The 27,419-nt window shown below is 39.9% G+C and overlaps 1 protein-coding gene across 3 annotated transcripts in view; it reads right to left on the reverse strand.

The window, feature by feature from the left end:
• The window catches only part of tnrc6c2 (trinucleotide repeat containing adaptor 6C2), a 135,600-nt gene that overhangs the window by 91,538 nt on the left and 16,643 nt on the right, over positions 1-27,419 (reverse strand). For all 3 annotated transcript variants that reach the window (XM_089134101.1, XM_089134100.1, XM_039691386.2), the window contains exons 2-3: positions 15,027-15,124; positions 4,440-4,461 (exon numbers count right to left, since the gene is read on the reverse strand). In XM_089134101.1, coding sequence (XP_088990227.1) covers positions 4,440-4,461; positions 15,027-15,086 — 82 coding nt within the window. In that variant the 5' untranslated portion in view covers positions 15,087-15,124. The remainder of the gene's footprint in view (positions 1-4,439; positions 4,462-15,026; positions 15,125-27,419) is intronic.

Here is a 27,419-nt window from a genome sequence, read left to right on the forward strand (position 1 = left end):
TATTATTTTGGCCTTGTTGTGCTGCACTAAGAAATTGGTGACCTTTGCAGAAATCCACTTTTAATTACACAGTAAATGAATTTCCATGTTATGATGAGATGTGCCTTTTTAAATCGGTCTGAATGTTTAAAAGAACAGCCATAGCTCAAACATGACAACTGCTGCCAACAGATGTCACTGAGGCGAGTTAAAGGTGGCTTCTGTTTCTCATCTCAATATCCTGATCTCAGGCGAATCTTCCTTCCTTTGCCTGACATGTAAAACAATAGCAACCCCTGATGACAATTTATTGTTAGTCTATTAACCCACCTAACAGAGTTCATCAAGCATCCTCAACATTCATGTAAATGTGCATGAAGCAAACAATTCAGACAAGGCTGAATTTTCATACCAGCACTGTGAAAGGCACACCAAATTTCCAAAATCTGTAAATGCGAACACACAAAACATTCAAACACTACAAAGGGATGATGTTTATCCATCCCTAGACACAATGAGTAACACTTAATGCATGTCCATCATTGGTTATATCTGGAGTGCACCTATATTTACAACAGGAAGTCACAAAACAGATTTATGTGGTTAATTTACTTCTAATGTTGTCAAGACAGCATTACCATCCAACGGCACAGATTACCATCCAATATTACCATCATATACTACCTCAGAACTTTGGGACAATCAAAATAAAGATGCGGTGAAGTGGAGACAATGGACCATTTTGCCTGCCAAAAATATTACTAATTCAAACACACCTGAAGTTGGCACCAAGCAAGAAACAATTACAAAAGCAAGAAAGACTGCACAGAAAAACATGCTAATAACCAGTCCAAAAAAATTAATGCTGAGGAATATCTCCCATCCCGGTGTGGTGAAGAGATGGGTCCCCCTGAAGAGATGGGTCCCACCTTAGGACCCCATAGTATGCCAGTAGTATGCCTGATCTAAATATGTTCTCGCGATAACTTGATAAAAGCAGTTTGTTGCCGTCAAGTAATACGTTTATTTGTTTAGCGCTTTTCAAGTACAACGTTTATTTGTTTAGCGCTTTTCATAGTAGGTTTCGTCAACAGCAGAGGAGAAAGTCCGCGAATTTTTTAAAATATTACTGTTATTGTGTCATGAAATGTAATTTTAAGAGTTTTTAAGTCGAGAATGTAGTTGTTTAAAGCTCAAATCTGTGGTTTATTTATAAAGATAGCGCCTTTTAAAACATTGTTCTGATTTAGGCTATTTAACTTTAACGTTGTAGCTAGCATGCTGACTTATTGACTGAATCTTTTAACTTGCTTTATTTCTTGACTTGTATTAGCTTATTTTAGGCTACTTATACTTTAATAATGTCTATTATTGATCAATAAAACTGAAATTTAACAAAAAAGTGACAGGATTGTGTCATATTATTTCATGTACCTTATATAAGAATTTTTTAATATGATATCACCAACATGTCATGTATTCTTCATATGGGATGGGTAGAATTTCAGAGTATGTTGTCTTGAAAGAAATCAAGCATCACTGGCAAAGGCTCAAAAGAAAACATGCCTTTCTAAAGGTCATTTAAAGGCTGTTGTTGATAATATAAGTTAAAAAAACTAACAGTTTTTTTTAAAAACAAAAAACTTCATACTAACAGATTGCCGAGCGTTAATCGTCCGCTAATCGCCTGCGATTTGCACGCGATAACACCCTGACATGCCGGTGACTCAACGATTTGCAAATCGGGCTTAAATCGGGCTTAAAATCATGTAGTGTGAACTAGGCTTAATCAGATAAGTTAATGAGCTGATGAGTTAAATCAGGTGTGTTTGATTAAGGAGACAAAGAATACGCGCAGTATTATGTGCAGGATACAATTGACAGGATACTCTCTCTTGCTATGTTTACTAAATAATGTTGGACATGTGTTACAGCATGTTTGTGTGTTTTTCAGAGTTCCTCAGCCTCCACGTCTCATGACCTGACTGCATCATCAAGGCCTCAAGATAGAAAAAAAAATTGACTGCACATACAATATGAATCACTTCAAATTACAGATTTAACTTTACATACAGCAAAAGACACTGCATCTATTTGAGTCTAATTGGTTAATCCAGGATGGACCTAAAAAAAAAAAAAACACTGTCTCTCAAAATATTTAACCTTACAGTTCATTCAACATTGTTAACACAGCTATGAAGATATTTTCATTCAGATCTTCACACTGTAAAGCCAGAAGGACTATCAGAAAAGTATTTGGGAAATGAAAGTTTCCTACAGTATGTCTGTTTAAAGCTGTTCTGTATTGTTGTGTATTTTAAAAAGCTCTATAAATGTCCATGTAAATGTTCATTTTGCTTGTAGTTCTGTGTTAATAAAAATATAATCCATTACATCTCGTAATTCAGTTGAAATCATTTAGTATTGTATTGTGTAATTTAATCAGATGTCATTTTTATAGCCTGTAAGTTTTGGTTCACTTATTTTATTGCATTGAATGCTATTCTATTGTATGATGTTCTGTTTTAAGAAATAATTATGACAAATCATATGAATTAGAACACAAAATGACATGAATGTAATTAAAACAAAATGTTGTTTAATAACAAATAACTTAACGTTGCAAAACATACCTGAAAATGCTATTTCTTTCATTAATGAGGATAAAAAATAAAATTCTGATATGAATAAAGTTTGATAATGATTACATTATACGATTTGTGATTCAGTAATTTTTATTACACTGTCCTGTAATCAAGGCTAGACAAACAATTCATATTATATGAATTAGAACACAAAATGACATGAATGTAATTTAAAAAAATGTATTATGCCTTATTGTTTAATAACAAATAACTTAACGTTGCAAAACATACCTGAAAATGCTATTTCTTTCATTAATCAGGATAAAAAATAAAATTATGATATGAATAAAGTTTGATAATGATTACATTACGAATTGTGATTCAGTAATTTTTATTACACTGTCCTGTAATCAAGGATAGACAAATAATTCATATTATCAACATATCGCGCTGATTATTAAGACAAAAACAGTGACAATTATAATTGCATTTCGAATACGGTAAGCCAGTATAAGCTGCGGTAAACCTCAGCTAGCACGAATCATCGGATAAATGCTATGCTACTAAGCTAACTAAAAAAAAAAACACTAAGAACGAGAAATGTTTAAATTTACAATCTACAGCTTCGGTGGGTTGGGTTGCTTCGGTAATATACTAGTATATGAAACATATAAGTTAAAATACATTAATGACTCGTTATAACGTACTTCAAACGTCTCTGTTAATAAAATGGTTTGTAACCAGGCACTAAAGCGATTACCCATAAAACTAGCTTTGAACCAATCGCCTCGCTTGGGTCCTAAGGTGGGACCCATCTCTTCAGGGGGACTCATCTCTTCACCACACCAGTTTTACCCGTCTGAGTTTCCTCACACCCCAGTGAACATATGCTAATGAAATAATGCACATGTCATTAGCCAGCACATGAAATCAGAGTGACAAAAGCCATCTTCAGACTAATGAGGAAGATCTCCATATTTGCTGACCTTACTACACACGAGTCACATTAAATATTAGCTGAATTGCATTGCTAGGTAACACTTTATTTGAAGCGGTGTGCATAAGACTGACATGACACTGTCTTAAACATGACATAACACCTGTCATGAACATGAAGGAGTCTTTATGAATGTTTATGACTTTTGTCATTAAGTGTCATTCGGTAAATTATGACACTTTTAATGCAAAGTTGACATTGTTTAAAATGTCTTTGTTATGAAATGTCTTTGTTATGACAACTTGACATTAAACAAGAAATCATAACCTGTCAACCTGACATCTTTATAACTAGTCCAACGTGTTCCACTTTACTTGAGGTAAGGGGAAATATTAATGACACTGTTGTTAAAGCATTTGACAGTGTAATAACCCTTAATGACATCTTTATAACTAGTACAATGTGTATTATAAATACTCATGACACAGTTATAATGTTGTCATGACGGCCAAAGTCAAAACCAACCACAGATGACATGGTACTGTAATGTTAACACAAAGCTAAATAACTTATTTAAGTTAGATAATTAGACCTGTTATGACATATTTATGACATGTTATGATTTCTTGGTTAATGACAAGTTGTCATAATCAAGACATTTCTGTCTTTGTTAATGTCAAGTTGTCATAACAAAGACATTTTAAACAATGTCAACTTTGCATTAAAAGTGTCATAATTTACAGAATGACACTTAATGACAAAAGTCAAAAACATTCATAAAGACTCCTTCATGTTCGTGACAGGTGTTATGCCATGTTTATGACAGTGTAATGTCAGTTTTATGCACACCCCTTCAAATAAAGTGTTACCCATTGCTATTCTGTTGAATTATTACATTTTATTTTCAAAGGCTAAAATGACTTAAAATATGTACTTACCTTTGGTTTTCTGATCAGTAACCTGTAAATGAAAGAGAAGCATTTTCAGAGAAAGCCATGATATATTTATCTGCAAATACAACTACTACACTGAACAAGTACATAGTATAATGAATATTCCATACCACAATTTTGTAGCATGCTGACCTGACATTTGCAGTAGTAATACATTATATTTTTCATTAATACATTATATATTTCAATAGTGCAATTAATTTAAAGGGGAAATGAAGCAGTGAATCAAGTTTACATGATTTACAAGATGGATTTCCAATATAATCAACAATTATATAAGAAACATTACAAATGTAAACATTTAGAAGAAAAAAAGAAAAAACTTTGTATCTTTCGCCGCCAGGGCGCCGCCATTGTGCAGTTGACGTCACGGGGTTGGTTGGCTCAAGTTTAACAGGCTCTGGGCATTAAAAATCGCGACATTAAACTGTGTTTACACCAGTGTTTTGACCACGAACGACTAATGTTAGGTACAGTTATTAGACAAAAAGACGACGTCTCATGTTATATGTTGACAAACTGCACATAGAAACATTGTTCGCGATGTCTGCCGTCAGATATTCCCGTCTCGTCAACAACATGCAAGATAGCATGTAACGTTATTTGTTAAAGGGGAAATGAAACGTCCATATTTTCGCACTGGTAGTGCTAGTAGCTACAGCCTATATACTAGGAAAAAGTGTCTCCGCGCTGACATCCTTCAGGGAAAGCATCGCCGCTTCCACACGTCTAACTCCCGACACAGCATGGTAAATGTGCGCGCCGGTGATGCAGAATTGACCACATGCTCAAGATCAACCTCTTGACAACAGATGGACTCTGACACGGAGGGCATCGCATGATCGCAGTAACGCTACAACAGCCACACTGACACCTGGTAAGTTAGCGTTGCAAACCCGCTCTTCGCCCCAAACAACCACCAGCTATTCTACATAGCAACGTAACTTACATGATGTTGACGAGATGGGAATATGACGGCAGACATCGCGAACAATGTTTCTATGTGCAGTTTGTCAACATATAACATTAGACGTTGTCTTTTTGTCTAATGACTGTACCTAACATTAGTCGTTCGCGGTCAAAACACTGGTGTAAACACAGTTTGATGTCGCGATTTTCAATGCCCAGAGCCTGTTAAACTTGAGCCAACCAACCCCGTGACGTCAACTGCACAATGGCGGCGCCCTGGCGGCGAAAGATAAAGTTTTTTTCTTTTTTTTCTTCTAAATGTTTTAATTTGTAATGTTTCTTATTTAATTGTTGATTATATTGGAAATCCATCTTGTAAATCATGTAAACTTGATTCACTGCTTCATTTCCCCTTTAAGTCTTGTATTTTCTTTGCCATCAAAAATGTGTTCATGCATGAAATCATACATAAATATCAGCAAAGTATAACTACAGTTATAAATGATTAAAGGGACACTTCACCCATTTGCATTAAGCTTTGTATCTTTAGAAACCCAGTCATATTTTTGAATGGTCAAGGTACATTCCCTTATTTTCCGTTTAAATGTGAGAAATAAGGATTTAAGTATTTTACTTCACATTTCATTGAAAAGTGTAGAGAGTACAAACATTAGCTCCTCATTATTCCATGGAGTGGGACCCACTCACACTACAGACCTATTACAGATCAGTGGGTGGGACTTCTGGATCCTGAAATCAATATCAGCCATCTTGTTTGGAAGCTAAGCTAACAAGTGCTGTGGAGATAGGAAGTTATGACAATGACGGAAGAAACTAAACATGATATGGAAGAAGAGGATTTTGAAATTCTGCTGCTCGAATCCGATGTTCGTGGCTATCTTTACGAGCCGCAATATAGTGAAGAGCAGCTGAGGCTGATGGAGGAACAGGAGGCGGCTGCCTGTCGCGGTCGAGGAGCCTGGACTGGCTTGAGCTGGGCGGAATGCTGGTGCCTGTGCTCTCGCTGTGCGCTTCGAACACAGAGACATAGAGTCCGTCTGTCGCAGAGAATTTCAACGATGGCAATTTCTCCTGGACGAAATCTCTGAATCAGACGAGCACACAGACGTTTGTGTTGTGAAGTGAACCATGTGATGTGTGTTGTGATGTGAACCATAGTTTCGCCTGACTGAATGAACATCCCAGTATCATGCAGTAATTCACCATTCACCAAAAATATAGAAAGAAATGCAAACGAGGAGTAATTCACTAATGAGTTTGCCAATGTAACGTTAACGGGGTTCGTTGTTGTGGGAAGAAGGAGAAGGGAATCCGCTCCTCCGTGAGAGATGTGGGACCGGTGCGTCTCACAGGTGTCATTCATTATCACTCGGTGCGTCTCACAGGTGCCATTCAGGCCACCGGCCTCATGCTGCTCTCACGCCCCTCGTCCTGCTCGCCACAGCTATCTAACTAGAAATTTTCTGTGAAAAGAATTGAAGAGTTCAGATGCAAAAGCCTCTAAATGCCATTTGAAATTTTCTTCTAAAATGACCATTTTTATCAAGCTTGTATATTTAAGTTCAGTAATTTCACTTAAATGACAATTAATAGGTAATCTTCATTGCCATTTAAGTGAAATTACTGAACTTAAATATACAAGCTTGATAAAAATGATCATTTTAGAAGAAAATTTCAAATGGCACTTAGAGGCTTTTGCATCTGAACTCTTAAATTTCAAACTCTGGTGGCAGCTAACGTTACCCTTGTAGACAATGGAGTGATTTCTCTGATGTTTGCGCTGTTCCGGATTAGTGGGTGTGGCTTAAAGAGCTGTGCAATGTGGTTCATTGTGGGAGTTGTTGTCTTACATACAAATGCGCCCTTCGGTTATTTTCTGTCTTTTCTCGGTCAAGATGGCACCAAATTCAAAAATTACTTTACATTTCGACTACATAAAGGATCCACTTTTAATAAAGATTATTGTTGAAATGGGTGAAATGCTCCTTTAAAAGGTTGGACTAAAATGGATCCATTATTTGGGACATCAAATGTACAAATTGCACTAATTTTTGCACAAAATTAGCACCACAAGACATTCTGGTGTATCTGTAGTACTACATCCAGACTCGATTTGCTTTCTAAGTGCTGTCTAACTGATAGGTCATGTTAAAAATTGGAATCACTTCTGAGTACGAACTGGCTTTCGATTCCCAACCCTAGTCAAAAATAATAAATAATAGAAAAATACTTGAAGGCTACATGCAACATTTAAATTGAATTTGTAGATTTTTATGTAGATTTTTAAATAACCCATTCAACAGCATATTTGTAGTTTTAAAATTGGTAGAGATATAACACTTCATATACCTTGCTAAAATACATAACTAATCAAGCATTTTGAGACTTCATCTCTTATATTAGAGTGATCTCTAATTCAGTCTTGAGGGAGGTTCAAAATTACACCTAGCCCAGAATAACAGAATGACTTAAGAACCAAACCAAAAACAAAACTCAACTTCCAGTCTTAAAACCCACCTCATACTGCCTCATAATCTTGACAAGAGGCCCAGAAGGGGCCTGGAGCGAATCATATTGGCACAAACAGTGGCCTGCTAATCGAGTGGAAACAGTCTACAAACAGCCCTCTGTCAGAGAGGAGGCTGAGGGGAAAAAGAGTAAGGAACCAATCCAAAGTGCCATCCCAGAACTGTTATAAAGACTGTTCTTTTCTTTCCGTTTTAAGTGCAGAACACCAACTCCACAACACTGAAAGGTTCTGAATGAAGATGCTGAAGTATTTAATTTGCATTTGAAGTATTTAATTGAAGTATATATCTGCATTTGCTGAATTTTTAATTGAAGTATTTATTTGCATTTGCTGAATTCCAGAGCATCTAACTACAAACACTGATTACAGAATTTTGATATGAAAAAAACCCATTACGAGATAAAAAATACCTTAAACCAAAAATGTAATCTGCTGTAACTAATTTTAAAATATGTAGGAATGCACAATATATCTGTACCATATCAATTACCAGATTATCCGTTTTTTTTAATTAGAAGTCGGTATTTGATAATTGTGTACTCATCCATGCTGCAATCTAACATTAATCTCATTGCAAATAACTAATCATTGTATGTTAAACCTAACTGTACCGCATATGTTGTGTTTTTGTTTAGGGTATGTTTACACAACACCGTTTCTAGTGATCAGCCGATATATCGGGCCGATATTTGCGGTTTTTACGTGTATCGAAATCGGCCGATACACGGCTACGCGTTCACCAATAGTTTTTTTTCCCGCCGTTATTTATAGACAGGCGTTCACGGGCAGCTCTGTGCTGCTGGAGACTGCAGTTCACGTGCCCCGCCCTCCCCCACTAGCAGAGTGCAACCTGCTCTTCACGAGAATGGTAACTTAACTTTCAAAGCATCTTTTAAATGTTTGACTGCTGAAATATTGTCAAACACTTTGAAAATGGAAACGCGTTGCTCTATAACTGTTATGTGCTTGCAACTATATAGCAAAGCAAGTTTGTTGGTCCAAATGGAAAACGCGAATGCCTCGTCTATAGAACTTAACTGCTTGCCATTGTATTAGGGAGCTGCAAATAGCTAAGGTGTAGGCTATCCGTTCAGTATGCATTAGGGCTGTCTATGAATATTCTAAATTCGAATATGTATTCATTTTGAAGGTGAAAATTAATATTTGAATGTGGATAAACACCCCCGCGGTTGCAGACTAATAACTATACCACAGCTGCAGAGCTCGCTCGGAGCGCTCACTGTCGGTGGTTATATACTGTGAAACTTCAATCACTGAATGAACCTGCTATATTTGGGACAAGAGTCGCGACTCACAACCTTAAGAGAGGGAGAGATAGAGAGAGAGAGAGAGAGAGAGAGAGAGAGAGAGAAAGAGTGCCTCCAGAAAGAGTGGGTCCGGGCGAGACAGAGTGAGCTCTGCGGTCTTGGCCATTAGTTAATTTACTTGCTTTTAAATACGTTGTCAAATATGTTGAAACTCAAATAAACTATCTAATACTAGTAGTTATGTCTCTTTGTATTAATGTGTCCTGTTATTGACGTAATGCGCATCAATAACAAAATGCGCAAAGGGATGTTCGAATACGTTTTTTAGAGGGAATATGCAAACGCCATTTGAGCAATTTTGACAGCCCTAGTATGCATACGGGTGCTGTAACGAACACTGGTCATAGGATTAAGTAATGCCAACGTTGTTCTGTGCTTTTTGTGGGAGATTTATTCAGCGCCCACCTAGCTGAGGTTTGGACGCGTGTGGTGTGCGTCTCCCTCGCCATAGCAGTGATATTAGAGACTAGACATGCTCATTTTATTTTATGTAGAAAAAATTAAACCATGGCAGTACATAGTTCGTCTCTTTTAAAATGAAGTACAATGTGCACTGTGCAGAACCTTTACAGAAGGTTTTCTATCCAGCCTGCACAGTGGCGGCTGGTGGAAATTATTGTAGGGGGGGCTGAATAAGAGGGGGGTCTGGGGGTTCCCCCACAGAAAATTTTGAATTTAGTAGATGTGATTTCCTGCATTCTGGTGCATTTTAGGCCTTAGGCCATGCCCTTACCTATACCAATAAAATAACATGGTCAAATAATACAATAATAATAATAACAGTTTGACAGTTAATGATAATGAACAAGTTGCATGTTTATTATGCTCTGTGTGCTGACAGAAAAAGTGCAAACGCATAATATTGATAAATTATAATAGGTAATACAAAAAAAAAGGTAATACAACAATCTAGTTTAATCAATCCCCAGCTGTAGACTACATATTTTTGACAAATTGACAATTGGATAATGGATAAAAATGTGTTGATACTAGAGAAAGAGAGAGAGAAAAGGCTCTGAAAGAGAGGGTGGGACAACGTTCTTGATTGTAACACCCAAGTATGAGAAGAAAGTTGATTTTAACTAGTATGAAACACAGTAATCTAGCTCAGAACTTAAAAACATCCAAAAACAAAGCAAACACACAGGTATTAATATTCCTATAACTATTTTAATATCAAACGTGTGTGAAATAGTGTTTATGTGTGTGTGAGTGAGTGAGTGAGTGAGTGACAGAGACAGACAGATCAATTTCCACGACTAACTTTACATTATTTCCACTCGACGTCACTGGCGCTGCCATTCTGCTCTCATCTGAGGTAAAAAAAAAAAGTCCCGTGGTGCGCGTGCACGGTGCACTCCCCTAAACTGATACTGTGGGCGATATTTTCAGCGCCCCCAAACCATAAAATTTGACGGCGCTGATTGGCGAAATATAAACTTTTTTGCATAGCAACCGGGGAACCATTGGCTTAAATTCCAGCACTGTGGGGCTGAGCGAACTGGCGCCCTGAGAAGACAGCCTATTGGCTATACTACTACACCAACATGATAAAAGTAACGAAAGTGAATGCAAATATCATTCTGGTGAGTTCAAAACACTTTTCAAAGTAAAACCATTATTAGCATATTAACACAGATTATTTTTCAAAATGATAAATTATAATATATATTAAAAAACAGACAGACAGGTCGGAGGGAGGGCGGCGCCCCAGCGCCCTCTATGGGCGAGCCGCCCCTGAGCCTGCAACTTGTGCTTCCTTTCAGAGGTTTTTAGCAATAAATCCAAACGCTTTATGTCTAACTCTGATACTCTTGAACTCCATAATTCATAAATATTCCGTCGATAGCTCGATGCTAGCGGACATTCTGGATATCACGTGATGTTTTCACGTGATGGTTTTTGACCAATTACAGGCTGATCCGTCGTAAACATTGGTGTGCGTCATTACGCATGAACCAAGCGCTGATATCGTGGAGAGATAGAGACGCACGGAGACGCGCGATTCACAGAGAAACACAGCGAAATGGACGTAAATAAAGCGCTTGTCTATTTTGGTGCCTTGCAGAATGAAGGATTTTCAGGAGAACAGAGCTTTTTGACAGATGAGGAACTAGATTACCAGGATAGACCCAGCTCAAGTGCCATTTATTTATTTACTGTAAAAAAGTATTATAGTAGTATAAATGTATTATAAAAGAATATAGACCATTTCACAAGATGTAAACAACACTGGTCCAGAAACACTTCCTGTTTCAGTTTGTAACTGTTTTCTTTATTTCACATGTAAAGAAAACATCTTAAAGATGTTTGTTTAACTTTTTGATTCAGTTTTAAATGTTCTGTTGGTTGTATTTTATCCCAGCTTTTATGTAGTGTTAAAAAACTGAAACAGGAAGTGCTTCTGGACCAGTGTTGTTTACATCTTGTGAAATAGTCTATAATAAATAAAAGAATAAATAAAATAGAAATGCAAAGCCTGTGATGTGGCCCGTGAACTGCCTTTCTTGCAAGAAATAAATACTAACACTTATAACTTTCGAGATCTTCATTTGTTCTTCAACTGTTGTTTAAGGTGTTGATAAAAGAATTTCCACAACACTGGATACAGATCTCCTTTTAATACCAGGTGTAAATGGGGTCAAAGGGCCCTATTTTAACGATTTGAAACGCAAGTGTCAAAGCGCAAAGCGCAAGTAACTTTTGTGGGTGGGTCCCGGCGCTGTTGCTATTTTCCCGGCGGGATAAATGCCTCTTGCGCCTGGCGCAAATCTAAAAGGGGTTGGTCTGAAGTAGCTTTATTATTCATAGGTGTGGTTTAGGCGTAACGTGAAATAAACCAATCAGAGCGCCATCCAACATACCCTTTAAGAACAGGTGCGCATGTTGCATGACGGATTGTTATTATAACGCCGGGTTTACCAGGCGAGCGCCAGGAGCGTTCACAGCCGATGAGACCGACGTTCTTGTCAGGGCAGTTAAAAGACAGAGAAGTGACGTTGTATGGGAATGGGAGAAACCCTCGCACATCAGCGTCGGTTAAACATTTTATATTTATGTTTCTTGCCACTATTGGGCAAACAGGTCTGATCCTTTGGTAGCCTACGAGTACAATTAGCCTTAAAAAATGGGTAAAAAGGTTTTTTCTAGGCCTGGGTAATAAATATCGATTTCTTGATATTAATTGATTCTCATTTTTACGAACCGATATCGATTCTTAAATCTCAAGAATCGATTAGTCATCCTGTTTCATTTTTGAATGGGACATTGTATCGTGGCTGCGCGCATCCAAAAAATCGCAATAATCTTTGTTACTATTGATATGAAACGAAGTCTCAATTTTCAAATTATGTCAAAAAAACATAAATAACGTTTTGGCGCTGTGGCGTGAGATCGCTCTGGTGCAGCACAAGAGAAGCAGCAGCGCTGATCTCTCTTCCGGCTTAATAATACCAGTTACCGCGTGAAATAAACATGAATGAGCATCTGAAAGTGTGTTAAAAGATAGAGTACAACTTATCTATATCCGTATCATGTCACATTAAGTCGCTCAATCAGCGTTTCAACCGTGGAAAGACGTCAGTTAAACAGCTTGTAATCAATGTCATGTATCGTCATAGAAAACCCACATAAACTCATTAGTCAGCTAGAAAAAAATAACTCTAGAGAGGAGCATTTTGCTAATATATACACCATATTACATATGCATTATAATCTTAATGTTCTTCAATATTTAATGCATATTTGAATAAATCTGGCAAGTTTTTATGACAGCCACCATTTAAATGTTTATATTTCATACGATCTTCTTATTATAAAATAAATAAAAGTGAAATTTAAGTGTTTGCATGGCTACAAAACATATTAGCCTATTGGCTACAACTAGACTCCCATAGTTTACAGCATTTAAGAGATTTGATTCCCTTGAGAAAAATGGCCATTTATTGTAACTGATATCCAAAATAATCGATATTGAATCGAATCGAAATCGAATCGAATTGCAAGCTTGTGAATCGAAATCGAATCGAATTGTGAAATTTGTCTCAATACTTAGCCCTAGTTTTTTCATCTTCATGTAAACCACAATGATTTCCCTCATGTGTTAATATTTTTCCTTGTTATAATGTATGATTAGCAAAAATAAAAACTGCTGCGTCTGTGTTGATGAGAGAATCAAAGTGCGCGTTATGCACCCGTTATTATGGCCAAGCATGCGCGCTTAAAATAGCATTATGAACAACGCGTAACGCGCCACTGACTTTAGACCGAAGTTTTTTCTGATCAGTGGCCCAATTGTTTTCTGGAAGTGTAAAATAGCACCAGGGAATGTTTGCACCGAAACACGCCTCCTTTTTGCGCCGATCCGCCCAGGGAGCGCAAGTTCATTTCCTAGTTTACCGACGTGCGTCTTTTAAGGGGAAAATCCCGCTTTGCGCGCGTGCAAAATAGGAATGACACATGCGTTTGTGTATAAAGTCATTTGTGCCGGGTGCAAGATAGAGCCATACGTTTTCAATCTCTTCCCTGTTCTGCATTGCCTGAGTTCTGTTCTCTCGTTAATCTTCTTGGTTGTTAATTAATCCGGCACCTGTTTCTGTTGTAGTTAATTATCTCTCCCTGTGTATTTAAGCCCTTAGTTCCCTCGGTTCTTTGTTCAATCTTGTTTATGTGTATTGGTTGTTTTCTCTAGTGTTTCTCTGCGATCTCCTGGGTAGTCTGAATTTAAGTGTTAATACAAGATTTCTCTGATATCCCCCTGCGTTGTGCGTTCTCGGCAACCACAAGTGACAATCATATTATTCCATTTTGTACATTCACTTGTAGCATTTAAAAATGACTGGTGATTTATGTTTAATTTAAAGGGTTAGTTCACCCAAAAATGAAAATTAAGTCATTAATTACTCACCCCCATGCTGTACCAACCCCGTAAGACCTTCGTTCGTCTTCGGAACACAAATGAAGATATTTTTGATTAGATTTGAGAGCTGTATAACTACCACATTGGCTCCTAAGGGACTGGCTCTTGACGGCCCAGAAAGTCAATGAAGAAAATGTTTAAATATCCCAAGTGACTACCGTGGCTCAACTATATGTTTATCAAGCGACGCGAATACTTTTTGTGCGAAAAAACAAACAAAAATAACGAGTTTATTCGACTATTTCTTTTCTTCCTTGTAGGCCAGAACGAGACTTTCTTAGATTTCCACGACGCATGCGCGAGATTTGCGATCTGAAGTGGTGTAAGCTGGTGTGAGCAGATCGCAAATCTCGCGCATGCATCGTGGAAATCTAAGGAAGTCTCGTTCTGGCCTACAAGGAAGAAAAGAAATAGTCGAATAAACTCGTTATTTTTGTTTGTTTTTTCGCACAAAAAGTATTCGCGTCGCTTGATAAACATATAGTTGAGCCACGTTAGTCACTTGGGATATTTAAACATTTTCTTCATTGACTTTCTGGGCCGTCAAGAGGCAGTCCTTTAGGAGCCAATGTGGTAGTTATACAGCTCTCAAATTTAATCAAAAATATCTTCATTTGTGTTCCGAAGACGAACGAAGGTCTTACGGGGTTGGTACAGCATGGGGGTGAGTAATTAATGACTTAATTTTCATTTTTGGGTGAACTAACCCTTTAAGCAAAGTAATAGACAATGTTTATGTCAGGCATCCATCAGATATTTTCCTTATAAAAATAATAATCTGCATTTTTGGCTAGACAGTGAGAAGGCCGTGTTTTCTCCATTTTTTTATCTTTTTTTTCTTGTTACAGAATTAAAATAAAACTGACCGTTTTTCCTGCAGTGTTCTTAGTCTCTACTTCTTGCTTTTTCTTTTTCTTTTCTTCCATCAAATGGTTCTCTCCTTGTGATGTTCAGCTTCTCTCAGCTAGAAGAAACACAGATGAAGGGTTACTAATTGACAGGATGGAAGTATCAAACTACCACCCAAGCAAGATAGACCATGCAAGAGTTTAAAGTGAAATCAAACTTATGGAGTATATCACCTGCAAGAATAGGACAGTGAAAGAACTATGATTCCCAAATCCAGCTTTATTACTCATTCATCCAGAGAAAAATCATCTAAATTAGGAAGTGGAGGTAGGGCTTATTATTAATCAAGTCTTTATTTACCATATCTGAAAGCAGTTAATGGTTTCTGAGACTGAAACCAATCAAAGCAATGATAACATCCAAGCCCAACATGAGGACACCAGTCTCTACGGCGAGTGTAGTTCAGTTCCATACTACAGATACAAATCCAATACAAAATAACCTCAAACTCTGACTGTGCATTGATTTGGCAAATTGATAGTGCAACAGGGGACCATCCACATTTTGTCAGTTCCAGTATTTTGACCTAATTACTGCACTGTATCATTCATGACTAATGGACAGATGATTCTTATCTTTCTTATCTTATCTATCACACCCCAAATCTAAACACATGTTTCACCCCACAACAGACAAGATCTCATCTCATTGACAATGTGAGGTATTAATCCATGAACAGAAAAATAATTTACCAAAATAATGAAAAGTGTGTCCTGTTGTTTTGCCAGTTTGTAATGGAAAATCTGTCAATCGGTGAGACAGGAAGACTGCAAGTGACAACAGTGCATTATACGAGAACAACGCACTGGCAAAGAAACTTGATGGTATGGCCGGACTAATGCTTAGTTGCTAGTAAGCTGTCCTGATTTACCCTCAGGCCCTTGGCTGGTAATCTCTTCCCTACATTTGCTGGCCAATCAGAACACAGGAGTTTGAGGGATTGCCATTCACATTACCTCTTGGCAGAGGTTCAGAGTTAGAAGAAAGGAAATCACAGTGGCCCATGTTGAAATTACCCCGGTGCATCTGAGGGGACACTGAACAACTTTATAAATATCCCACACCCTTTGTGTGCCGGAATTTTCCAAAGCCAATTCATCCAGCTGTTCATAAAACATAACCATCTGCCCCAGAACCATCTTTTTTTCTGATCAATTTATTATTTATGGAAAGAACAGTTAATACTGTATTCTTTGGCACCGATATAAATCTATTTCAGCTTTTACTTACTCAACCTTACAACAAATGTAAAAATATATTGCACATTCAATTACATATTAAATATTTGTCATTTTAAACATTTGCTCATAAACAGTTTTGATTTTGTTTTGCTTTGATTACTTTACTTAATCTTAAATTTAACACACAATTACAGACAAATACAATCAGACATCACTGGTGAACCTAGACTACCTGTGGTCAGGCTATGTGATTTACTGTGACAGTTTCTACACAAAGCCCTCTCGTCTTTCAACACCTGCACCAAATGGACTTATCGAGACGAAGAACTGGTGCTCCCTCCACCAAAAAAAAAAAAAAAACATAAGTGGTACACCATTGTGGACCATTTTCCAGCACTACCGGGACCAACAGCTTCATTTTATACAAAGAGCTATGTGCCATCCACCATGACAAGCCCATGGACAAGACACAACTTTCAGGAGCTTCTGGCTGCTCAGCTCACAGGGCGATCATCTGCCTGTTCCTTTATGACATTCAGGACATATTGTAGAGGGCAAGTATGGGTCGGTGTTGTTGTAGGCCTATATGGTGCAAAAATAAGAACCCCAGGAGTGTGCTGTGGGCCTATGCTTGCAATTAGATAGGAACTGCTTCAGAGAGCACATTTGATTGACTGGATTTTTTAAAAAGCTCCTGAGTGAAAACTGTGCAACCAAGAGTCACACAAAAAAAAAAGACTTTGAATTGAAGTGTAAGATCAATTAATTCATCAGATTTATTATTTTTTCTAAACAAAATTAAGTAGAATTTATTCCCACTTATTCTCATCTGTTTAGAACTTCAATTTACAAAGTCACCATTATACTTGTCACTTGCTTCATTTACTCAGATTGAATTGTGTTGGTGTTACAGGGCTTGTATTTCAGCACAGGATTGTGGGATTAGGCCCCGTCCACACGGAGACGCGTTTCGCTGTATACGTATAAATTTTTATACGTATTGGCGCTTCGTCCACACGGATCCGGCGTTTTGGGAGAGTGAAACCGCTATTTTTTGAAACCGGGTCCCAAGTAGTGTTGTCACGGTACCAAAATTTCAGTATTCGGTACCGATACCAGTTAAAATTCACGGTTCTCGGTACCAATTTCGGTACCAAAGCTTAGTTTAAATTTACATATATTTAAGTGTTTATCACGGTTACAAGTATGGAAACTGTACATTTGTATTATAAACACTTTAGAAAAAGATTAGATAAAATGACCTAAAATAAACAATAGTATACACTAACACATTTTTAAAGTTGTTTGTAAAGTTTTAATCCATTATTTATTTAATGCACAATGAATTAAGTGAACAAACATGAACAATCAGGTGTTTGTAATAAATAACATTTTCAAACATTAATTAATGTTGTAAAAATATATTGTTCACTCAATGTGTTGATAACTAAGTAATGTTTATGAATGGTATCTTTGTAGCATTACCATAAAACATGTTTTATTTGACTTGACTGTCCTTTTATTAATCTAAAACTGCATTCATATTTAATTTTAAAAAGGCTTTTTAAACCTGCTGAGTTATAAAGGCAAGAATACGCCTAGAACTGGCATTGACATTAAATGACAATACTAATACCATAGTACTCTGGTGTCGGGTAGATACTACTGTGCTCATGTACTCGTAAAACTACCCCGAAAGCACTTTAGAGGCCGTTCACATGTCGCGCGTGTTTTTTAATTATATTTTTGCGCGTGCTTATTCTTTCCAAAGCGCTTGCTCTCATGCGGCGTCTGTCGTTGCTATGCAACGCCAACGAGTTTTTATTAGGAGCGCGCTTGAATCACGCCTATATTTGAAATTGCGAATTTGCATGTAATCGGCCTCTTATGGCAACGTGACATTAGCCTAATCCAAAATATTTCCATATGTGGCTCTTTCCTCCTTTCGTTTCAACAAGTGGATTCAGAGAGAGAGAGCCATATCAGCGTTATGAAGAGGACGCAACTGTGCACGTTTCAGACATCGCGTCTAGAACAGAACTGGATTAACCTAGTACTCGGTACCTAGAAAAGCTGGTACCGTAACATTTTTTTTTTTTAGTACCGACTTGGTACCGAAGTACCGAGTTTTTTGACAACACTAGTCCCAAGGTGGATAAATCTGAAAACGACACCCTTGCGTAGGGTTGGGTTGGTAGGGTTGATGGCTGACAGACATCACAATGTTTAAACGGCATCGGCTTTATAATTATTTACATAGTGTCTCTCTGATATAAATAAAAACCGTCGTCAAATATTTGAATGGGTTATTTTTGCTTCCATAGTCAACATTGTGTATTTTACAAACTAAAAATGTATTGTTTTGCTATAATATATTATATATATTTAAATGTCTGAAACCTAAACTAAATATTATGTGGTTAAAAACACTGAACAGTTGTGATATAGCCTATGACAAGCGCTGTGCGCGTCCGTCTTTGGCTCAGTACCAGCCATAGCGCAAGCACGCAGTTTGAATCTGGCAGTTATGTCACTGTACATTCGCTCCATTGACTCGCTCTGTGCTTAGCTGCTGTAGAGCGTGCCGAATTCTAAATTGCTGATAAGATATAGAGGAAAATATGTAGTGGAAAATGAGAATATTACGAAAACATTTCCCTGTAGGTTAAACGTACGTGTTATATCCATTAAAGAAATGTATTTACTTTAATATTTATGTTTAAATATGTTCGATTTTTTATTAAAGCTATGTAGTGAATGTTTACTTGCGTAGTGCGCCAAGGTGTCTGTGCCGAGCGTGCTCTCGGTCAGAGAGTAAACAGGGCGCAATGGGATGAGTCGTGGGAAGCAAACAGATCTCTCTGTGCGTCCCAGAACTGGTCCCATATCAGCTGGACCGACTGGGGATGGAGTCGCCATTCGCCAGAGACTGGACGGAACCGCGACAGCTCGTCGGCTGCCAGGTTCCGCTCTCCTCGAATGTAATAGCACGAAGGGACCTCAGTTGCTTCTGACTCCATAATACGAGGTGGCGTGCGAGTTGCGACATCCAACGTGAACGTAGACCAGCCTGACCCTTGATGTACGCTACTGTAGCGGTATTGCCCGAATGGACTAGTACGTGTTGACCCCTGAGCAGCGCTGGAAAGCGGTGCAGGGCAAAGCGTACTGCCAGCAATTCAAGGCAATTGAAATGCATAAGGCGCTGGGGTCCTGTCCAGGAACCCGCTGCTGCATGACCATTGGACATGGCTATCCAACCCATGGCAGATGCATCTGTGGAGACAACAACATGCCTGGAAACTCGCTGCAGAGGGACACCGGTCCGCAAGAAGCTGAGGTTCGTCCACGGGAAGAAGGTTTGACGGCAGGTCGGAGTTACTGGAACTCTGAGCATACCGCGATGCCATGCCCACCTCGGGACTCGATCGCGAAGCCACAGCTGAAGCGGTCTCATATGAAGCAATCCGAGCGGCGTTGCCGCAGCTGTAGATGCCATATGCCCCAGGAGCCTCTGAAAGTTTCAGTGGGACTGCACTCTTGCCCTCGAACTGTCGAAGACAAGTCAGCTGTGAGTGTGCGCGCTCGCTCGTGAGCTGCGCGGACATGGCGACCGAGTCTATCTCCATACCGAGAAAAGAGATCCTCTGCACGGGGCAAAGTTTGCGCTTCTCCCAGTTGACCCGAAGGCCCAGACAGGTTAGGTGCCGGAGCACAAGGTCTCTGTGTTCGTAAACCTGATCTCGAGAGTGTGCTAGAAACAGCCAATCATCGAGGTAATTGAGGATGCGAACCCCGTGTTCGCGAAGGGAAACAAGGGCTGCCTCGACGATCTTCGTAAAGACGCGAGGGGACAGAGCCAACCCGAATGGGAGAACTGTGTACTGATATGCCTGTCCCTCGAAGCAAACCGAAGAAACGGTCTGTGTCGAGGTAAGATGGAGACATGAAAGTACACGTCCTTCAGGTCCATCGCTGCAAACCAATCCTGGGGCCGAACATACTCGAAAATGCGTTTGGCCGTAAGCATCATGAAAGGCAGTCGGTGAAGAGTACGGTTCAAAACGCGAAGATCTAGGACCGGTTGTAACCCACCGGTCTTCTTGGGCACAATGAAGTAGGGGCTGTAAAACCCTGACCTCATCTCGGCTGGAGGGACAGTCTCGATTGCACCCTTCGCCTGCAGGGTAGCAACCTCCGCTCTCATGATCGGGGCATAGCCACCGACCACCGTAAGCGAACTCCCCGGAGACGAGGAGGAGACCACGCAAACTGAATCACATAGCCGAGCCTGATCGCTCGCAACAGGACAGATTGGGGAGTTCTAGCCAAGCTCCCAAAAACTGATCCAGTGTAATCATCCAAGCCACAGACGTCCCCCCGGAGGGGCAGCGGGGCGGAGAGACCGGCAGGCGTAGAGGTGTTACACCCCGCGTGTGCACAATCGAACTCCGCTCCCCGACAGAGGAGACCAGGGAAGGACCAGCATTTCACGGGGGTCTGCTCTGCCGGGGGTTTGGCGATAGAGGGGGATGGGAGTGACGTAGTCCGGGGGATGACACACACTCTCACGCACCCTCAGAGACAGAGGAGAATGAGAGTGACAAGGCACAGGGCGCTGCGCACTTTCATCTTGCTCTGTGGGCTCAGAGATGGGATGCAGCTCTTTGAAGAAAATATTTTCCCCCAGCCCACCACCGGGGGAAGGAGTGGGCCTGCGACCACTCCCTGAAGAACTGCAAGCCACATCTGAGCTGCCCGTAACGGGAGCTACGCAGCAGGGCTGCGGGGCTGGAAGTCGCATTTGGCGGCAAGCGAACTGAGGCATCTGAGCCGGCGGCTAGTTGCAGCAGAGCCACAGGGTCAGACAAAGCCACAGACCGCTTGGGCGGCCAAAAGCTGTTGGGCAGAGCTCTCGACCGCGCCGCCGAAGAGGCCAGCCTGAGATATGGGAAAGTTGAGGAAACTTGCTCACTCAGCCTTGCGCACATCAACCAGGTTAAGCCAGAAATGTCTGACCACGCATGTGTTGTCGCTCGTAGAGCAAAGTCGGTGACGGCAGGCAGCTCAAGGATGAGCCCTGAATTAGCCCTACCCTTGTGCATGTCACTGCACACCCCAAAGGAAGGCAATAACACACAGTGATAACACACAGCTTGCCAATAACAATAACACACAGCCTGCCCCGCAGCTCTATAGGTCCCCGCCACCGGAGTAGACAAGAACGTACGGCATGGGGGGGGGTGCTTAGGGTTGCCACGGCCAGTGGAGGTGCTGTGGGGACGCATAAGTGTTACCACAGAACACTCCACAGGGGGGAACCCCAGTGTACCCTAGACTGCGGCCTCTACGAGGGCAGAGAAGGCGGAAGAGGCCGCTGAGTGATCGTGAAAAGTCAAAGGAGACTTCCACAATCTCACGGCCTCTTCATGCACATCCTGAAAGAAAGGATTTGGGTTCGCCACCCCCAAAAACGAATCATCAGCCCTAAGTGCTCGGGACATGGCAGAATTTTCCACACAAACCCGATACTCGTGGCAGCCCGGGAAAGCATAGCTGTGAACTCTGAATGTAACTCGTTATGCTAGCACATCCGAGGACAGCAGCACAGACGAGCCATCTCCAGAGGACTCCAGCTCACCTTGTGATGCGGCGATAAACATGATTTCATCAGCTGGGGGACCAAATGAGAACGCGGGCCCTGCCCACTCACTCTGGACCACGTGGGTTGCAACGTGAAAGACGGGGTGTGGACCGAGGAATTTTCGGCGGTTTAGTTCCAGACCTGACGTCTTTTGGTCACCCTGGCCACCAGCCGAAGTGTTATCTCACGTGGAGAAAAATAGTTCGGGTTGTGGATGAGGGGACTCTCACTCCATTGAGTCTCAACCGTTATGCATTGCAATGATCACGTTCCCACTGAGAGAACGTGACACACCCACGAGCGCTGTCTGAGCGTGATCAAAGCCCAAACACGTCAAACAGCGCTCGCGCCCATCAGCTGACTCTATCAGAATACCGCACTCAGGAATACACGGGCAGATCGTCTTTAAAAAGACGCGCCACGTGCACACTCTTTCAGTGAGAGGAGAAAACTCCGTGGGTGCTGAAGCGACCAGGGGGAGACACACACTGGCAGACCACTGCTCAGATCGCAGGCAATGTGAAACTCACTGGGTACCGCCGTCACACCAACACCAGAGAGTTCGCTCGTCTCGAAGAGGTGAGTCACAGTAGTAAACTCAGATTGTGTGTCTTGTGGAGTGAAGAAGTTCTCTTGGCTCCGAAGCGAAAACATACAGCGGTTGCATCTGCTTCCTCCTTTTATACTCACGGGGTGAGGTGGAGATACGCTATGCAAATTCCGCAGACCCATGGCATTTCTTTACCATTGGCTCGTTATTTTAATACTCGAAGAAGATTGGCTTTCTAGGCGATTGGCTATCGAAGAGGATTGGCTTTCTAGGCTTTCTATATTTGACACATTTAGCCTACTTTTGCCGGTTGTTTGTGGCAAGCTTTCTGAGTCTGCTAACTAATCGAATATATTTTGTACCAGGCAATTTATGGTTGTTCAATAAAGTTCTTGGTAAAAAAGAAAATAAGCAACTGTGCGTAATATTATTTCATATAGCCTTTTATTTTACTCCCTACAGCGTGCAAGGTTTTATGCGCATGCTCTAAGTCTTCTTCTCGCATTTTTAGTGTATCTCTATGGCAGAATTACAGCGCCACATACTGGTCTGGGATGTATACTACATCGTTTTCAGTTGGTTTCAGTGGTTTCGTGTGGACGCAGATATTTTTCGAGACGCTGCCGTGTTAACAGACTTTTTTTTTAGAACGAGGAAAAAAAATATCGGATAGGGAAAGCTCTGGCTTCGTGTGGACGTGGCCTTATTTTACTCATTCCTATAGGTGAGTACACATATATAAAGCTGCCTGAAAAGTCCCAAGTTGCATGACCAAGCTTAGGTCAAGCAACACTTAAGATCAAGAGTTGCAAGGGATGTGGTTACCATACAACCCACCGGGCAGAAGAACAGGGGAGGTATACAGAAAAACACACTGAAAGTTGGTGTGTTTCAAAGTGTGCTGTCCTGGCTCATATCCAGACCCATGGAGGCTGTGAGCCTTACTCTTGTGCTTACAAGGGCTTTTGGCAGGCCACAGAGGAGGGGAAAAAACTTAACCTTTGACCTTCCTGCAACCTGCAGCTCCCATTGCCAGTGCACTGCACTGACCAGGTCAGGCATCAAGAGGCCTTCTCAAACTACAACTAAAGAGCAGCTCAGCACTGATAAGGATATGCGCGACTGGGGGTGTGCACTATCTGCTAAATTTAGAAAGCTGGGCTGTCACGTACAACTTGACTCCCTTAGTGGCCGATCTATAGGCTATAAAAAAAGGAATATTTCTCAAAAAAAATCTGAGTATTGCACCCTTATGTCATTCTACAAGTTTTTGTTTCATCTACAGAAAACATTAGATACAAAACAGAAGATATTTAAAGAATATTCCAAAAAATGCATTAGGACTAGATTGGTCAAGCTCCATATAGAAAAAAGCACAATTATAGTGTCCTAAAACCATTCCATACAACTTTACAGTATAAGTTGTCTAAAGCCACACAATAGTTCTGCATAAGAAATCAGGGCTTGAAAATAAGGACGCTTTGGACAGTTGAAGGATATGTCGGGCCAGCGCAGCATCATCACGAAGGTTTGTCATTTGCATGTGTTTTTAAACCTTGCCACTGTAAATATTCAAGTGCAAGAAGACATAAAAGAGAACTCAATTTGTTACTCGCACACTGTGAGAGGTTTTGTGTGTGCATATCCAAAGCGCACGCCCAGATAGCTGCGCCTCAAGAAACATGCAAAAATTTAATTGAGTTCTCTTTCATGTCTTCTTGCACTTAAACAAACAAATTCACACAAAACTGTCAAAACACCAGTCTTGAGAGAAATAAAATGCATTTGTAACAGTATACTGGATTCATGCATTCGAATCATAGACTGTAAAAAATATGGACAAAGCATCTGTGACGTCACCCATAGACTCTCTGAAGAACGGGTTTGAGGCTGTTTATGGGGGGTATGGGCGGCGCCATACTGGAAAATCTTAGGAAATACAAAATACAAAAGTTTCAGAAAGGATACTGAGTAGGTAGTATGACGTGTTGTGTCAGATGATGGCCGAGACGTCAAATTCCACTCGGCGCAGCCCGTTATCAGCTGTCAATCAAAGTTAACCGCCCTTATTTGTCATACATTTTATATCCAAATATGATCTAAACTAACGAGTTAGAAAAAAAATCACCCCCCTCACAGTTGTCAACCACGTGGAACATATCGAAAAATACAATACAAGTCCATGGGACCAAACTGTAAACATATGAATTTATGCTGTGAAAACAGATATTTTAACATGACCTCCATGGATATTTGCTCCCTTTTGGGACCGGTCTCTAGCTGATTTATAAGTGGGGTTTATAAGTGGAAAACAGAGGAAACTATGTTTGTAAACAAATTCATTTCTGCACTTCGTTCGATCTTTGATTGCAAGAACGACAAACAATATGCATCACTCTACACTGCACAAAACTCTGCATTTGAACAGTCTACTTATTAAAATAATAAAACTCCAGTGGTGGAGGAAGTACTGAATCTCAGTACTTAAGTAAAAGTACAAATAACCAGATAAATATTACTTTAGTAAAAGTAGAAGTAACACAATGACAACCATACTTAAGTAAAAAGTAAAAAGTACCTGATTTTAAATGTACTTTAAGTCTTAAAAGTAAAAGTACTTGCATAACAATTGATTCTCTTTATGACTATTTTCTAATGATTAATAAAACATTTAATTCTAACTCATTCAACCTAATACTCCTATAATGATGTTCAATAATGATGGAAAAAAATGTCACCATTTCTGAAACAAGCTTGCAATTAGGCAATATAAACCATGCTTATCCTTAATAACTATGTTTGGCAGTAAACGCGATTAATTTATGGTGTAATTCTGAACCTCTTGGCTTGCCATAATCCTAACCAAACGTATATTACACACGTTTCCTATGCACGTAAAAACAAATTTTCGCGTATAAATTGCAAAATAAACACACTGCGTGCGAGACGCATTTAGTTGATGTATCTATGGCAACGAAACGTCACTGGTGAGACAAACGTGCAACGAACGGACGGTCAGATTACGTTTTTGGCAGGGGAACAACTGATCAGAAAATGTAACGAAAATGTAACAGAAGTTGTTGAAATGTAGTGGAGTAGAAAGTATAATAATTGCTGCAAAATGTAACGAAGTAAAAGTAAAAAGTATGCACTATTTATTCTACTTAAGTAAAGTAAAGATACGTGAAAAATGTACTTAAGTAAAGTAACAAAGTATTTGTACTTCGTTACATTCCACCACTGTAAAACTCACAGGCTCTTATTAATCTCAGAAGCCCCAGATTGCACAAGCAAAGTTGGAATTGCCCCATATTTTAGAAATAGCCTTGTGAGAGCTTCAGAAAAGATCTCAAAGGACTTCCGGTGACATCATGGTTGGCCCAACAGGTTAGAGACAAGACTCCGTCAGAAAAAAAAGATAAAAACAGTGACAACTGCATATATATATAAAGCTTTCAGAGTGGGGAATAGTCTGGGAACAAAATTACTACTACATCGAAAACGAGAACAAGGAAAGACCACTAACCACTAAGTACGAACAGCGCTAGCTTAGATGCTACTAGCCGTGAGGAGTAGGTAGCACGCGATTGCGAAATGTCTTTGATACAAGAAATGAGAAAACTTTCGGAAAGAAAAAAGCCAGGGACATAAACGAACAACAAAGACCCTTGAGTGCTTGGAAAAGACTGTGATAGATATTAAAGAGCAGCTTGGTAACCACCAGCAGAGGATCGGTGAGCTGGAGGGGAGAGTGAGCGAGGTGGAAGACGCAGGGGCCGGTCAGCAGCATGTGATACGGTACCTATTTCAACGTGAAAAACAACTCACAGCGGTGTGTGATGATTTGCAAAACAGGTCGATGAGAAATAACCTTCAAATATTTCAAATACCAAAGGAGATTGAACACGGAGATGAGGTGGAGTTTGTGGAAGTCTTGCTTCCCAAAGTTTTTACTAGGGATGTAACGATACACCAAACTCACGATTCGGTTCGTATCATGATTTTGACCCACGATTCGATTCGTATCGCTATTCTATCATGGGAATTACATTAATTCACATTAATTGAATATTGTATTCACATAAAATCTGAACACCAAAAATTATGCAAATTATTAAACTAAACTAGGCAGTGTAGGCTGCTGCTTTTGGGTTATTTTCTATGCTGCAACTAAATTGATTTCGAGATGCCGTAGGATGCATCTGCAAGTTAGATTAGTTGCTGGTCAATTGAGGAAGCTTATTCAAACACTTATGGCAAATTGTGTGGGTATTGTAGACTAGCCTACACAATTGCCATCCTTGTTCTCCATCGTGTAGCCGAAATGTTGCCATACTGCTGACTGAAATGTATTGTGAGGGACCGCAATCTCTGTTTTCCATGTTTCTTCACGTTCTTCAACTAGCTCACGTCACATGGAAAGGTAGTCACGACTCACATGGTAAAGTAAAAAGACGCTTACAAGTTAAACATTTTTAAATAGTTGGTTGGGATGAGTCACTGAGTATTTAATTTTAGAATATCAAATAGGTTGTGCGATTATTGTCTAAAAAAATCTCCATGTTTTCGGCACTGATGCGGTGGTGACGCGTTCATGTAACGTAAGGGTGGCACTGCCAATAAAGCACCTAAAAGCTGACATAAAGAACCGTCAAAAGTAATGATTATGAATGTGAAATATAGCAAGGAGACATTTTAATTGTTTATTAATAAAGTGTTTTCTGTCAGTGTCAGCTGCAAAGAAGTTGTGATGCAGGCTCGCGATCTTTGCAGAAGTGAACGTGCCAGAGAGAAATGCACTTTTCATACGGATAACATAAGCAGAGAGCAGTCTGTTTTCTTTCGTTTTGAATTGTTCTTTTTAAAAGTAGACATTTCAATATAGATATATTTCTCAGGTCTATAGGCTTATAGGGTTTCGATTCATGAGACTAGCTCCAGTTCAGCCGCCGGCACCTCAATGTCGTGATTATCT

The sequence above is a fragment of the Pimephales promelas genome, chromosome 8 (assembly GCF_988280905.1).
Source record: "Pimephales promelas chromosome 8, fPimPro1.hap1.1, whole genome shotgun sequence".
In the NCBI taxonomy this organism is placed as follows: domain Eukaryota; kingdom Metazoa; phylum Chordata; class Actinopteri; order Cypriniformes; family Leuciscidae; genus Pimephales; species Pimephales promelas.